Source organism: Haliotis rufescens, unplaced genomic scaffold (genome assembly GCF_023055435.1).
Source record: "Haliotis rufescens isolate VD_foot unplaced genomic scaffold, xgHalRufe1.0.p SCAF_1, whole genome shotgun sequence".
In the NCBI taxonomy this organism is placed as follows: domain Eukaryota; kingdom Metazoa; phylum Mollusca; class Gastropoda; order Lepetellida; family Haliotidae; genus Haliotis; species Haliotis rufescens.
The window spans coordinates 83,546,621-83,560,579 of NW_025963779.1; the positions used below are offsets into that span (position 1 = coordinate 83,546,621).

At 40.4% G+C, this 13,959-nt stretch overlaps 1 protein-coding gene across 1 annotated transcript; it reads right to left on the bottom strand.

Moving 5' to 3' along the window:
* Positions 1 to 1,518: 1,518 nt before the first annotated feature.
* On the bottom strand, positions 1,519 to 13,213 carry LOC124136920 (probable ribosome biogenesis protein RLP24). Its single transcript, XM_046502985.2, has 5 exons — positions 13,074 to 13,213; positions 9,303 to 9,489; positions 7,885 to 7,948; positions 4,991 to 5,073; positions 1,519 to 2,138 (listed from the first exon to the last, which is right to left on the bottom strand). Exons 1-5 carry the CDS (start codon positions 13,152 to 13,154, stop codon positions 2,062 to 2,064), a joined length of 492 nt encoding a protein of 163 aa, XP_046358941.1. The 5' UTR covers positions 13,155 to 13,213; the 3' UTR covers positions 1,519 to 2,061.
* Between the last annotated feature and the right edge of the window lie 746 nt (positions 13,214 to 13,959).

Sequence of the window (13,959 nt, forward strand, 5' to 3'; positions counted from 1 at the left end):
TTTTCCTGGATGCATTGTCTCCCTTTGTAACGAACACTATATTAAAAGTCATAGTCTGCACAGTCTACGTAGTGGTGGTGCCACAACGGCACACAAGACCGTCAATCGTGACCGAAACTCGTGCCCCTCTCGTGGCCATTTTTGCGACTGGGTTCCGCCTAAGCGCAAAAGGGCATAGCTAAAAGAATTGTCAACTCGTTGCGTAACGATTGTCGTATATCTCCCCCATGTATGGCATATATTCCAGATGCTATTTAAAACACATCGGGACTTGCGGTATTATACAGTATGGTGGAACACATTTAACTGTATATGTGCAGTCATACAATGGTGTGATGATGCTCTTGGTTATAAATACCTGTTTACCTCGGGTGGCAACAAAGTTAATTTGTGATAAAAGATTGTAGGATGCCACGTGTGTGATCTGATGCATGCATCACCAAATGCATGTTTGTTAACACATTTGCGATAATACACACCTCGGTCGTGCAACGCTCAGCGTGCCAAACCTATTTATATGAGAAAAGGCAGTGATCAGGGCCCATTGAACGCCCAAAGGAGGAGGGGGGATTTTGCCCGTTCCATCATGTTCGTAGTGACGAGAAGTTACACGTATATATCAACTTCCTTGTCTCGATAGTTGGGGGCTCCGGACCTGTCCTGCCCTGTCCAACCCTGTAATGGCCTTCAAAACCATGTGAATATTACATACTTTTTGCAACTTAGATAATAGTCAAGTGCCTGCATTACTGAACAGAAACTTCCTTGTCAGCCACACTCTATCCATTGCACGATGACTGTACCCTGTGCACTCAGAAGGAAAGGTAGCTTATATATTGACTATTAGGTCAAAACAGTTTAAGCTGATAAACTATTCAGCAACGCTTTGGGTAACAAAGAAAGTAGGTGATATGTGCAACTTAAAGTTAACTCCAGGGGTTATCAAAAAGCCCACTGCATACTCTATTTCTGGACCCGTGAAGATCTGGGTTAGAATACGTCTTCAGCAACTAACGGGATCAGGTGACCAGGCTCGGTGACTTAGTTGATAAATATCATGGTATCCCAAATGCGTAGAGGTCAATAACTAGATTGTTTGGTCCAGACTTGATTATTTACAGACTTCCGTAGAATGTGGAACATTTCTGACCCCAATAACCAGACTAATAAACATTGATCACAATGACATAATTGTGGTAGGTTAATAATTACTTTAAATTTAAAACGAAATGCAAAATTAAAATTCCTAAAACATTTGCTTGTTTGTTGTTTAACACAGCATATGGCTAAGGCATTTAAATAATTGAGGATCAGACAAACAAGCGATAGATCTTATGAGCAGCATCCGATGAATGTTGCCTTCCGGATTCAAAAGATTTCACTTAATTAACATGCAACAAGTTTCTTAAAAGGGATGCAAATAGAAGAAAGTAATATACTCCAAAAGCCATATCTTTACAAGCAACCTTTACAGTGACTAACTTCATCGGTGTGACCAACAGAAACAAGACAGACAACTTTGTACTGTGATAATTTATTCATGACCACACAAGTGACAAAGAACAATGCATATAATAGTTTGTCCTAAGCCTCCTGAGCCATGTGTTGCATCCACTGTTATGATGCACCAGAGCAACACAGCCTTGACCCTGGCAATGCTCATTATCCTGATTTCCAGTCAACCTTATTTTAACTTGCCCTCACAATTGTTTCCATGGTAGTAGAACTTGTTTCAGAGAGTGATCTAACATTGGTTGCAACACAAGCAAAATTGCACCAAGAAATTGTCAAAACATTACAAAGATTAAACTTGCTTCATGGTTACCAACAAATAAATGAGCATAGTATTCATTATATTTCAAAATATAGGATCTTGTTACAGTGAAGTTGTGAATTTCAATTCGCAAATACCTCTCTCATCTGAAGAGTTAGCATCCTGAACGGATGTGTTATGTGAACAAAGCCACTCCGAGATACCAAAAGTCAACCTTGACTTTGTATGTTTATAATCTGCATGTAATGAAATCTCTGTATCCTGTGTGCAGACATTGACGTGCCCTGTTAGTTCTCCTCCATGTCCTCATCATCATCCTCCACGATCACCTCCACCAGCTTCTTCTCCTTCTGTGCCAACCGAGCTGCAACAGACCAGCATCTCACAGTCAGTCATCATACAACCCTGCTTGTGTTTTTAACACCTCACTCCACAATATGACAACTTGTGAATAATTGAGTCAGTAGGAGACAAACAGTAATTGATATTGTGAGCAAGGTACCACACAGTCAAGGTACAGTGGCCCCAATCCAAGTCTCCCAGTCTGACCAGCTGATCCATCTCTTACAAAAAGCACAGGTTGTTGGGGGTCTATTCTAACATGGAATGGTCACACAGAGAATCACATACTGTATTCCACTTAATAAGCGCCCAGGGCGCTCTCAAAATTAGAAAAAGTGGGCTCTTATTAGAATATTAATTTTGTGGAAAAAAAACAGTTGAAAGATCGTAAATGTCGTGGTTTATGCTGACAGCCTGAAATGTTTATATACGACAGATATATTTTTCCAGAATTTAATTGCCCATAATTAAGGGTGGATTAACACACACGGGTACCAACACACAAGTGCGTATTATCCGCGAATAAATAAGTCTTGTGTACATCGATAAATCGGAAGGGGTGCTAATTGGGATTGATCACTAGCCAATATATTAGCAAATATCGCCGTGGGCGCTTATTAGAGCGGGGCGCTTATTACGTCGAATACGGTAATCTATAAAGTAGGAAGTCATTCTCCCAGGTATACAGTGCAGGGTTCGAATTAAACTCAAAAGCTTCACTAGCTCAGGTAAAGTGATAACACCCTTGTTAGATGAAAACAATGGGGAAATTAGGTTGTTTGTATAAGCCCGCGGCTAGTGGACTAGTGTTAAGTTCTAACCCTGATATAGTGACAGGAAACAAAGGAAGCCTATGACTGACAAGCCATCACGTTTGAAGCCTGATTTGGATCGCTTCCTGGTGAAGTAGTGACCCATCAAAGATATCATAATTTCATCTCGCCTTGTTCATATGAAGCATCTATTATTAAAGAAATCAGCAAACTTTCTTCAACACTAATTCTGTATTTGCTTATTTTGTTCAATCAGTATACGATTCAATGATCGGTTTTCCCACTTTTAACATACACATTTAAATTCTCAGCAAACTTATGATTTATTTCACAACCTATAAATGTGTTTCATTGAAATTATGTCATTCAACACTATTGAAAAAATATGTACCTTTAAACAGTTGCAAGTGAACTATATCTGAAAATGGATGTATTCAGCTTCCACTTATCTTACAGAGTTATGCCCCTTTAACAGATTTGTTTTTAAATAAGCATGAGCCAGATGTCATACAGTTAACTTGGCTGTCTCCCATAGCCACTGACAGGGCTTCTCAACAGATTAATAACTACCCAGTCACCAATTTCCGCTGTAAGGTCTTCTGTAGAGTTATGTAACTACCCCCGTACCAATACCCACAGAGCATGCAGAGAGGTCTGCTTGAGAGATACATAACTACCCTGCCACTGTGGTTTGCTGTAAAGATAGTAAAGATACGTAACTACTCTAACACTGAGAAGTCTCCTCCAAAGATATCAGATGCAGAGATACAGAACTATCCTGCCATTGAAAGACTGATGCAGATACAGAACTATCCTGTTACTGAGTGAGTGAGTGAGTGAGTATGGTTTTACGCCGCTTTTAGCAATATTCCAGCAATATCACGGCGGGGGACACCAAAAATGGGCTTCACACATTGTACCCATGTCGGGAATCGAACCCGGGTCTTCGGCGTGACGAGCGGACGCTTTAACCACTAGGCTACCCGACCGCCCCTATCCTGTTACTGAGAGATTGATGTAGAGATACAGAACTATCCTGTTACTGAGAGATTGATGTAGAGATACAGAACTATCCTGTTACTGAGAGATTGATGTAGATACAGAACTATCGTGCCACCGAGATATTGATGTAGATACACAACTATCCTGTTACTGAGAGATTGATGTAGATACAGAACTATCCTGTTACTGAAAGATTGATGTAGATACAGAACTATCCTGTTACTGAGGGACCAGCTGTAGAGATACAGAACTATCCTGTCACTGAGGGACCAGCTGTAGAGATACAGAACTATCCTGTCACTGAGGGACCAGCTGTAGAGATACAGAACTATCCTGTCACTGAGGGACCAGCTGTAGAGATACAGAACTATCCTGTCACTGAGGGACCAGCTGTAGAGATACAGAACTATCCTGTCACTGAGGGACCAGCTGTAGAGATACAGAACAATCCTGTCACTGAGGGACCAGTTGTAGAGATACAGAACTATCCTGTCACTGAGGGACCAGCTGTAGAGATACAGAACTATCCTGTCACTGAGGGACCAGCTGTAGAGATACAGAACTATCCTGTCACTGAGGGACCAGATTTAGAGATACAGAACAATCCTGTCACTGAGGGACCAGCTGTAGAGATACAGAACTATCCTGTCACTGAGGGATCAGCTATAGAGATACAGAACTAACCTGCCACTGAGAGATCAGCTGTAGAGATACAGAACTATCCTGCCACTGAGGGACCAGCTGTAGAGATACAGAACTATCCTGTCACTGAGGGACTAGCTGTAGAGATACAGAACTATCCTGTCACTGAGGGATCAGCTATAGAGATACAGAACTAACCTGCCACTGAGGGACCAGCTATAGAGATACAGAACTAACCTGCCACTGAGAGATCAGCTGTAGAGATACAGAACTAACCTGCCACTGAGGGATCAGCTATAGAGATACAGAACTATCCTGTCACTGAGGGATCAGCTATAGAGATACAGAACTAACCTGCCACTGAGAGATCAGCTGTAGAGATACAGAACTATTCTGCCACTGAGATCCCAAACTTCCCTGCTTCCCATGCCCAGTGAGAAGTCTGCTATATACATACCTGCTGGTGACTTAATAAGATGGATATTCTTCTCAACCTCCTTGATGTCGGCCTCCTTCCTTAGCTCCTTACCCTTCTTTAACCTACAAACACAAAAATACATAAGAAACAATCGCACCGAAAACAAACTCTTGTGAACTAATAATTCATCAAAACACTTTGAAACATGATGTGCTCCACAATGTGATGAAACCAGGGGTCTGGAAACGGGTCATATGCGCCGGACATGTCCGATTGGGAATCTCAAATGTCCGGTTTAAAATATTGCATACCGGGATTTAAATTTTTCTGTCCGCACATTTTAAAAAACAAACAACGCTACCTTCAGGGTAAAAATAATTGATGAGCGTTATCGTATCCCTTCAGCGAATTCAGGTGAATAAACAGGTATAACAAACTTGGTCAATAAAAGTATGAAATTTGACATAAAACATCACTAGTTATGATGATTTACCAATTAAAATGTATTTCCTGCTCTCCAAGGCATTGTTTTATATGCAGAGATTAAGATTGCCATGTGTATTTTCTCGTAAAATAAGCCAGATGCAATCAGCTGTGCACACGTTTCCTCCCAATCTACCGGTGATTCAGTTAAAACGTACCCAATGATACAACTTCAAAGAATTTTGATGCAATGGTCGGAAGAAAATGTATCTGAAATTATTATTTTATCAGGAAATATATATTCCAATATCGTGTTATTTTAGTTGCAGTTTCCACCACATATACTTAAAATTATAAGAACCATAAGCGTAGCACTTGATACAGATGGTATGCAGGATATTTTTTGACGTATGTAACGATTTTGACCAGTCATCGTATGGACTTCCCGCGCTACATGTATTTCGACTGCGAAAACGTTATGTTGACATTTAATAGTCAAACTGCCTCAAATATGACTTTTAGCGAGTCATGGTACGGCATTTATGATATGTGTATCCATTCTCTTGCAACAAAAGTTCGTTTCAAGGCGTCAATAGTGGTAATCTGATCGTGGTTGCTGTAAAAAACGGTGAGTTGTGCGATCTACCGATCACTTCGCATACGATTTCGTCGAGATTATTGAAAACTTCATTGTAATTATTGAATGAAATATTGAATAAAATTAATCAAATATATTGCAAACTCTAGTCCAGATAAACAATGAACAAATTTTTTTATCACCAGATATTATAATGATAGGATTAAATTGCGTACTTCAGTTCAGATTTGTTGACTGGTATTTCCGGTGTTACGTGATCGCAGTGATCAGTTGATAACGTTTTCTGAGATGGGGGAAAACATTGTGTCATTGGAAAACTTGGGTTTGTTAAAAATGTTAGTAAATTTTGGGAGCTATGCTTTACTGCGCGCTATAACCGAAGCGCGCAATAACGAGGGAACACTGTACGTAACAACTTGTAATGTGTGTGAAAAGTCGTGCAAAAATACGCTATTTGAAGGGGACGTGGCCTAAATGCAAATGTCCGATTGGGATTTTAAATTTTCCGGACCCCTGGATGAAACACATGCATTTTTCCTATCATTAATGCATCATTCTAAATATCCTAATCTACTATTACAGGTTACTGAAATATAAAATTACGAAACATTAGCAGTCAAGTCTCCTTAATCGGTAAAACGGCTTTATCAAACACTAATGATGGGAGCCGGTCAAATCAGTGCTCTTTAGACCTGTTAATCTGACCGCCTTGCACTCTGACACACCTAATTTGCAACGAATTACCGAAATAACTCATTAATCAGTCTCGTTACTTAATCCAACAGTGATCACCGTCGCCATGGTCATCTGCCCCTTATCTACAGTGTAGTTGTCCGATTTTCAATCACGAACGCTGATACTACAAAATTGTTTATCTGATATGCTAGTTAATCCGACATAATTTTATACAACCGACCATGTTGGATAATGAGACTTGACTGTATGTACTCTGTTAGTTGTCTCATGCTGCAGGCAGCTATACTCAAACTGTACTATGGCCAGTAAATAATCGTGTCTGGACCAGTCAAATCAGAATTGATATTATCAGCCACGTCTCACACGATTGAGGTACGAGAACCCTTATCCATCCAAGCCAAGCCTCGTCTCACACCATTGAGGTATGATAACCCTCATCCACCTGAGTCACAGCGTGTGACCCCTCAGACCAATCTCGCACCACTTACATCAACCAATACAAAAATCAGATTTAGCATTTTGATTAATAGGCAAAAATGTAGCGCTAACCTAAATAGTTATCAGACTGGTTGATTGAATTGCTGAATTGAGTACTTTTGAACTGACACATGAATTGAGACAAGGCCAAGCATATAATGTATCATATTGTGATGTGTTCACTTTGCAATGCATCTATATCCATCGGTGATAAGTGACACCCCAAGTTCCTGTCTGTACTACTGTCATCTTGTCAAGACAGACATGAGACATATAACTATTGTATCTCCCTGTTTCGTTACAATCTGAATCTGGGTTATCATTCTGAGAAACATAGCAATCACTGGTGGTAAAGAAAAACATAAGTCATTATTTAAACAGACCGAATGCACCTGTTCACAAACTTACAATTGGTCAGCTTACATATGTGCTATGTTATTCTAAATGTTCTTGTCACATCGTTCTGATGACACTCATGTCAGTGGCAAAGTTTGCTTTTCCCTTATCCTCATTATTAACAATGATTATTATTATGATTAAGAACAAAGAAAGAATGTTTTAAAAAAAAACATCTGAAGCATATTCCAGCAATATCACAGGAGGGGACACCAGAAATGGGCTTCAGACAGTGTACCCATGAAGGGAATCAAACATGGGTCTTTTGCGTGACAAGCAATCACTTAAACCATCAGACCCCACTGTCCCTCCCCCATCTGGAACACTAAGAGATGCAACTTACCTGTTTTTAACAAACTGTCTCTCCCTTCGTGACCTGATCTCCCCAATTCGCTGCATGGCTCTCACTGGAGTAAACAGTACATGCAAGAAATAAACAGTTGCTTCAAGTCTAATAGTCTGATAGTCAAAAATCAGAAGTAAAATTCATTTTAGTCAAGAAAGTGCAGCTTACATAAGCAACAAAAGCCTACAAAGTCAAAGTTTATGAAATGAACATGGTATGTGGTTTGACAGTTTGATCAGACTCACATCACCCACATGTCAAAGGCTGTGGCAGATGCTGATGTGGCATTTTATCATTAAACAATCTTTAACAGCTTACTTTGCTAAATATTGATAAAAAGTAAAATACATGTGCATGTACTTGGCTCCAGTTGGTGGTGTTATAGTTTAAGGGCTGCAAGTATTCAGTAGGCAGATGGACATGAATTATCTCCCTTTGATTGCCATGGCTGCTGAATGGCCGTTGAACAAAAATCATCCTCAATTATCCAGCTTACTGTACATGCATCTCCGTATAGGAGATAAACCTGTTTTAAAATTTGAGGTAGTCTTAACTGTAGCTTAGATACCTCTTACTTAAATTTAGAACAAAGTGCTTCAGCACAGAGAAATTAGTTGTAAGCAAGGTACCGGTGTATGTGGCTACTTCTTCTACATTACACACAGACTATAGTTTATTTTTGGGGGGTTCAGTTTGTTGTTTAACGCCGCACTCAGCAATATTCAAGCTATATGATGGTGGTCTGCAAATAATCGAGTCCGGACCAGACAATCCAGTGATTGATATCATTAGCATCGATCCACGTAATTGGGATCATTGACATGCTTCAACCAAGTCAGCGAGCCTGACCACCAAATCCTGTTAGTCACCTCTTACGACAAGCCTAGTCGCCTTTTCAGCAAGCACTGGTTGCTGAAGACCCTATAGTTTATTAACCTATGCTGGGTTTAGGGTGAAGATTGCTTTGATGATGTTGCTATATGGCTGCGTGATGGTGTGATGTTAAATTCACTTACTCACTCTTTCATTCTACTTGACAGCCACAGATAATTCCGGTTTGAAGTTAATTTGACAATAACATTGACATTATCTTGTAAAACCCAGGTATACATGAAAGGTGCTAAAAGATCCAAGGATCACTGTCAGGTCAAATCTAAATCCGAACCCTGCATTCCTGGCTTGGCCAGAGCACCCTTGTGAGTGAGTGAGATTTTACGCCGCTTTTAGCAATATTCCAGCAATATGACGGCGGGGGACACCAGAAATGGGCTTCACACATTGTACCCATGTCGGGAATCGAACCTGGGTCTTTGGTGTGATGAGCGAACGCTTTAACCACTAGGCTACCCGACCGCCCCTGAGCACACCTGTGACCAATTGGCCCATTGCCCTCCAGTGTTAGAGTAATAGCTCACCTGTGTTTTGCCAAAGTTCTCGGTCATATTTAACAGGAACATTTCGTCTCTTTTCAAACTCCAATGACGGGTCGATTGTAAGCTCTTTGCCATGCGCCTTCCTGAATGCCTTAGTCCATGGAGCTTTTCTGGGGTTTCTCTTCTTCTGAAATGCTTTGTGACATTTTGATCGACAGAATCTAAAAACCTGAAAACACAAGAATTAATTCATTAAATGGACATGTGTCTAACTGGTCTTCACGCCGTTAAAGTGTAGGATTAAGAAGGGAAATCTGATAAAGTCTGAGATACAAAAATTCTATCTCTTATCAAATCCTCAAAACAAATGATTCTCAAACCTTCCAAGTAAACTGTCAGCAGCCAAGGTAAGTATTGGAGACCTATGCAAGGTTTGTTGAAACAGTTTTCATAACAAGAGACATCCCTGTCCCTTAGATATGTTTAACTTTGAAATTCATTTGGTGAACATTATGTACTGGTTGAGCACTGCTACACATGCACTTTTCCATCTTCCGTAGGTAATGTTAACTGACAATAAAAGTCATGTTTCCACCCTTGCCAGCCTCAGCTGTAATTTCATTTATATTTTGGCTGGATGAACGAATCTATGCATAGTCCAATCAAAATCGCACAATGAAATGAACATCATCTTCATAAATAACATGGTGAATGCCGTGCAGATTTCGGTGCAAGTGATATGAGAGGTGGAATCTGACTGGTCAATAACTTAATATGAGGGACATAACCTGTAATAGCCACTGGTGGCACTAGGATTGAGCCTTGAAATTCCAGCCTAGCTTGGCAATGTTGGTAACTGGACTTTTATGGTCATTTAATCTCCTTGCCTCGGGAAGATGGAAGCAGATAATTGTATCAGATTCAGTCTGCTACTTTAGCCACAATTTTTTTCACTTTTGGTGAAACCCACAAACACGGGGTATGGTGCTGACACACCCAAAAATATAATCAGGCAAAACAGGGATGCGAACCCACAATCATAGGTTTCTTGCGTGCCCAAAGATGAAAAGCGTACATTTTGACCAATGATGCAATATATTCTTAGTAATCTTACCCCTCACTTCTGAAAGAGACCACTATTTTATCACATCACATAGGCTTCCTTCCACACACCGTAAATTGGTCTACAGGATTCTGTTTAGGTTAACCAAACAATCGGATTCAAGTATTCTCTAAAGTTGATTTCAGTGACATAACTCGCACCCATTAGCCATATTATTGTTGACTTCATGCACATGCCAAATGGTATCATTATCCAGTTGCCCCAGCTGCTAAATGAATGGCAAATAAAAGAGTAACTGCATCTAGCATGGTAGCCAGTTTCAAAAAAAATTATTTTTCAATAATTCTATTCCATTAAGCACACTCACGCCATCCCATTGACAATGGTCAAGTGTTAAGTCAAAACTGTTGATATTCAGTTTGACCTGGCATTTTTACACAGTGTGATCGTCAGTTATGAGTCATGTCGATTGAATCATCTACCTATGCTGCAAGTGTGAACACAAGTGTCAGTGAATGTACATATGATGGTTAAATGAAGGCAAAGTTTGTCATTTTATTGGCTGGGGGTGTGTGCATTGTACAAATTTCATAATACTGGAATATTATATTAAATTAACTAATCTGATTTTGCCAGACACTGACAGGGTAGTGTTATTTAGGCCTACCTTTAGAATTCAGTACCACAAACTTTTCAAACAAGTGATCATACCCTATGACGTAATTTGTAGTATTTTGTTGCCAGTCACACCGGCGAAACAATGCCCTGTGACGTCAGGGGTCATCGAGTGTGCATAAGCTCCTCCCAGTGAGCTATCATCTCTACACGCAATGTCATTGAATACGCCCTGCGGTGTTGAGTATTTGTTTACTAATTATAGCCTGCAGCCGCGCATTTTAGAGCAAGCGCTAGTTTACGAAAGCACTTTTATTTTTTATATATTTTTTATATCGTTTTTCTCGTAATTCAAGTGGATAAAATGGTTATAAATGGGAACTAATATACATATATTATTTTTTCGGTTCATTAATTTTCATTATTATGCACAAGAATGCAGTTTATTAGGGATATTATATTGGCGCTGAACACATCCAAATGTCGCCAGTGGTAGATTACCCCGAACTCTATCCTTAGCCCTTGGATACCCTTTACGATAAATCACCCCTTTACGATCATTAGGGTTAGCATGGTTAGGTACCCGTTTAGTGGCTATTAGATTACCCGAAGTCTATCCTAATCCCTTGGATCCCCTTTACGATCAATCACCCCTTTACGATCATTAGGGTTAGGTACTCGTTTAGTGGTTATTATAGATTATATAACGGCTCCTAATATTCTTCACACAAAAATGTCGAGTACAAAGGATGAAATGGTTTTGTATCGAATAATTTGGCAACTGGAAACTGTCCTGGAACGTTCACACAAGCCACTTTCACCGGCTACATTTTTTCATGACTGATTCAAAAGCGAACTCACCGTTGTGTCGTCACTAGTCATGCTTATTCCTCCCTCGTTCCTTACTGTTATCCACATCATCCTTACAGTGTTCCCTACCACACTTTTCTGCTCAAAAATCCCCCGACGAATTATAAAATACCATATCATTCATGCGTACTCGCAAGTTCGACGTCTGACGCCCTCTTCAGTTCACAGCATATCAGCTCATTCCTCTCCACTCGGTATCTTGTACATTAGGGAATGGGATGAGTGTGCCTAATGGCATCGGGATCATTCGTAAGTGTCCGTAGACTAAAGTCACGAGACACCATGCCTACCCGTAACCTTCGTAAGTGTCTGTCACCTATTCGACCCTTTTCGTTCAGTTCCGTAACGTCATAGGCATGACTAGGTAAATTTACGCCAAGTTAAATAGTGTGGACGTAGCTCAGTCGGTTAGCCGTCAGGCTAACAATCCGAAGGTCGTGGGTTCGCGTCCGACGGATTCTCACAAAAACTGGTTGCTTGTCTTGAGACATGTGACCTACGGCAGAGATCGTCCTCACGAGAAGTTGTGGTACTGTATTCTAAAGGTGCTCCTGTTATTTATGGTGGGTTTACCTGTCATGAGTAAAACTTTTGTGAGTTCTGCACTTCATCAGACGAACGGGTGAACTGCACTCTGGAAGGCTGGGACGGGTAACTCGGGTACCCGGGTCGGGTGGGTACTGAGTAGGACCCGGGTACCCACAGGACTACCCGCACCCCTGGTTAATCGAGTGATATATTGTTTAATGATAAAAATTGTCTAGAACTCTATGGTTACACTACAAGTCACTAATGTTCGCATTTCTTTGTGACTATGCACCCATTCCTTCTGATTTTTCATATGGTTGAATAAAGATATAACTTAATTCAACTTCAGTGTATGAATGACATGTGTATGAATGACATGTATCTAAATACATGTATCTAAATACGTTTTGCCAGGGCTATACTAAAAATGTTTCCATTCGGACATTTTCAGCCATCTCCTGAGGACTACCGGACAGGGTCGGGTAATAGGGGGATGGGTAGAGTGGATTACGTAACAGAATAAACAAAAACAGGTAGTATCACAACACAGGCTGCTGAAACACCGGACTTATATATTGTCTATTCATAAATGGGTCCGTTGTTTCAGTAACATCTTTTTCCTGCTTCAGGGGCCTTCTGTTTTCCTTCACAAGCCGATCTGCCCGACTTCATACAAGCGTAAATATTTCATGACATCTGACATTCTCGGACTTCATCCCGTGTCTGGAGTTACAAACCTTACAATCGTTCCTCACAAACTGTATTCCGTGACCGGGATACACAGTAGATGAGCAGTAATAACACTTTTCAAGACGCATCTTGACGTTCACAACCCCTCGTGTTGCGTGTGTTGATGTAAAGGAAAGTCTCGGGGTGAAGGAGAATCTCTCTTCTGATTGGATAAAACTTGAATATTTGGCAAAGAAGAGTTACCTACCTTGACTATTGAGTTGAACGCGGTGGGATTGTAAGGGGTGTATGACAATCGCAACCCTATGCAGTAAGCAATGAATTACACTATAATTATAAAATATTAACTTAGACTTAGATGTAAACAACATATAATGTAAATGCATAGGGGCGATTTGTTATTTGAAGAAGAACAACATTCGGGGTTTATCTGTTGACCGAAGCTAGTCTAAAAAACAACAATAAACGTCTGGACCAGACTATGCTGTGATTGAGCATCGTTTGTTGTTTTACTGCGATGTGTTGTGTCGATGATAGTTCTATGTATGTGAATGTTGTCGTGAATGTTAAAGAGAATTTCTTGTTGACTTGATGAATGTGAATGCAATGATGGCGTGGATATAAATTTGCTTTGAATATGAAATCTCAACAGCGTGTGTTTTCTCCTCTATCCCTATGCGTAGAATGTAGGGCTGGGGCGAGTCCTAATTTACCACCCGGGTTCCCACCCCCCTATTACCCGACCCTACCCGGGTACCCGCTGTAGATCTCAAGAGGTAGGTACAAACTGTCCGATTGGGAAAATTGTGACCGTAGCTCTGGTAAAATGTGATTAGATACATATGTATGAAACGATCTGGGCCCACTTGCACAAAGCGATCTTAGCGCTAAGACTATTGTAAGCGTATGTTAAAGTATGGGCGTTACGATCAT

Coding starts and splice junctions, on each gene's coding strand:
- LOC124136920 (XM_046502985.2), bottom strand. CDS start 13,154: ATGCGTCTTGAAAAGTGTTATTACTGCTCATCTACTGTGTATCCCGGT. Junction 9,490..13,073: donor TTGTGAGGAACGATTGTAAG/GTTTGTAACTCC, acceptor TTGTGTTTTCAG/GTTTTTAGATTCTGTCGATC. Junction 5,074..7,884: donor AGACAGTTTGTTAAAAACAG/GTAAGTTGCATC, acceptor TTGTGTTTGTAG/GTTAAAGAAGGGTAAGGAGC.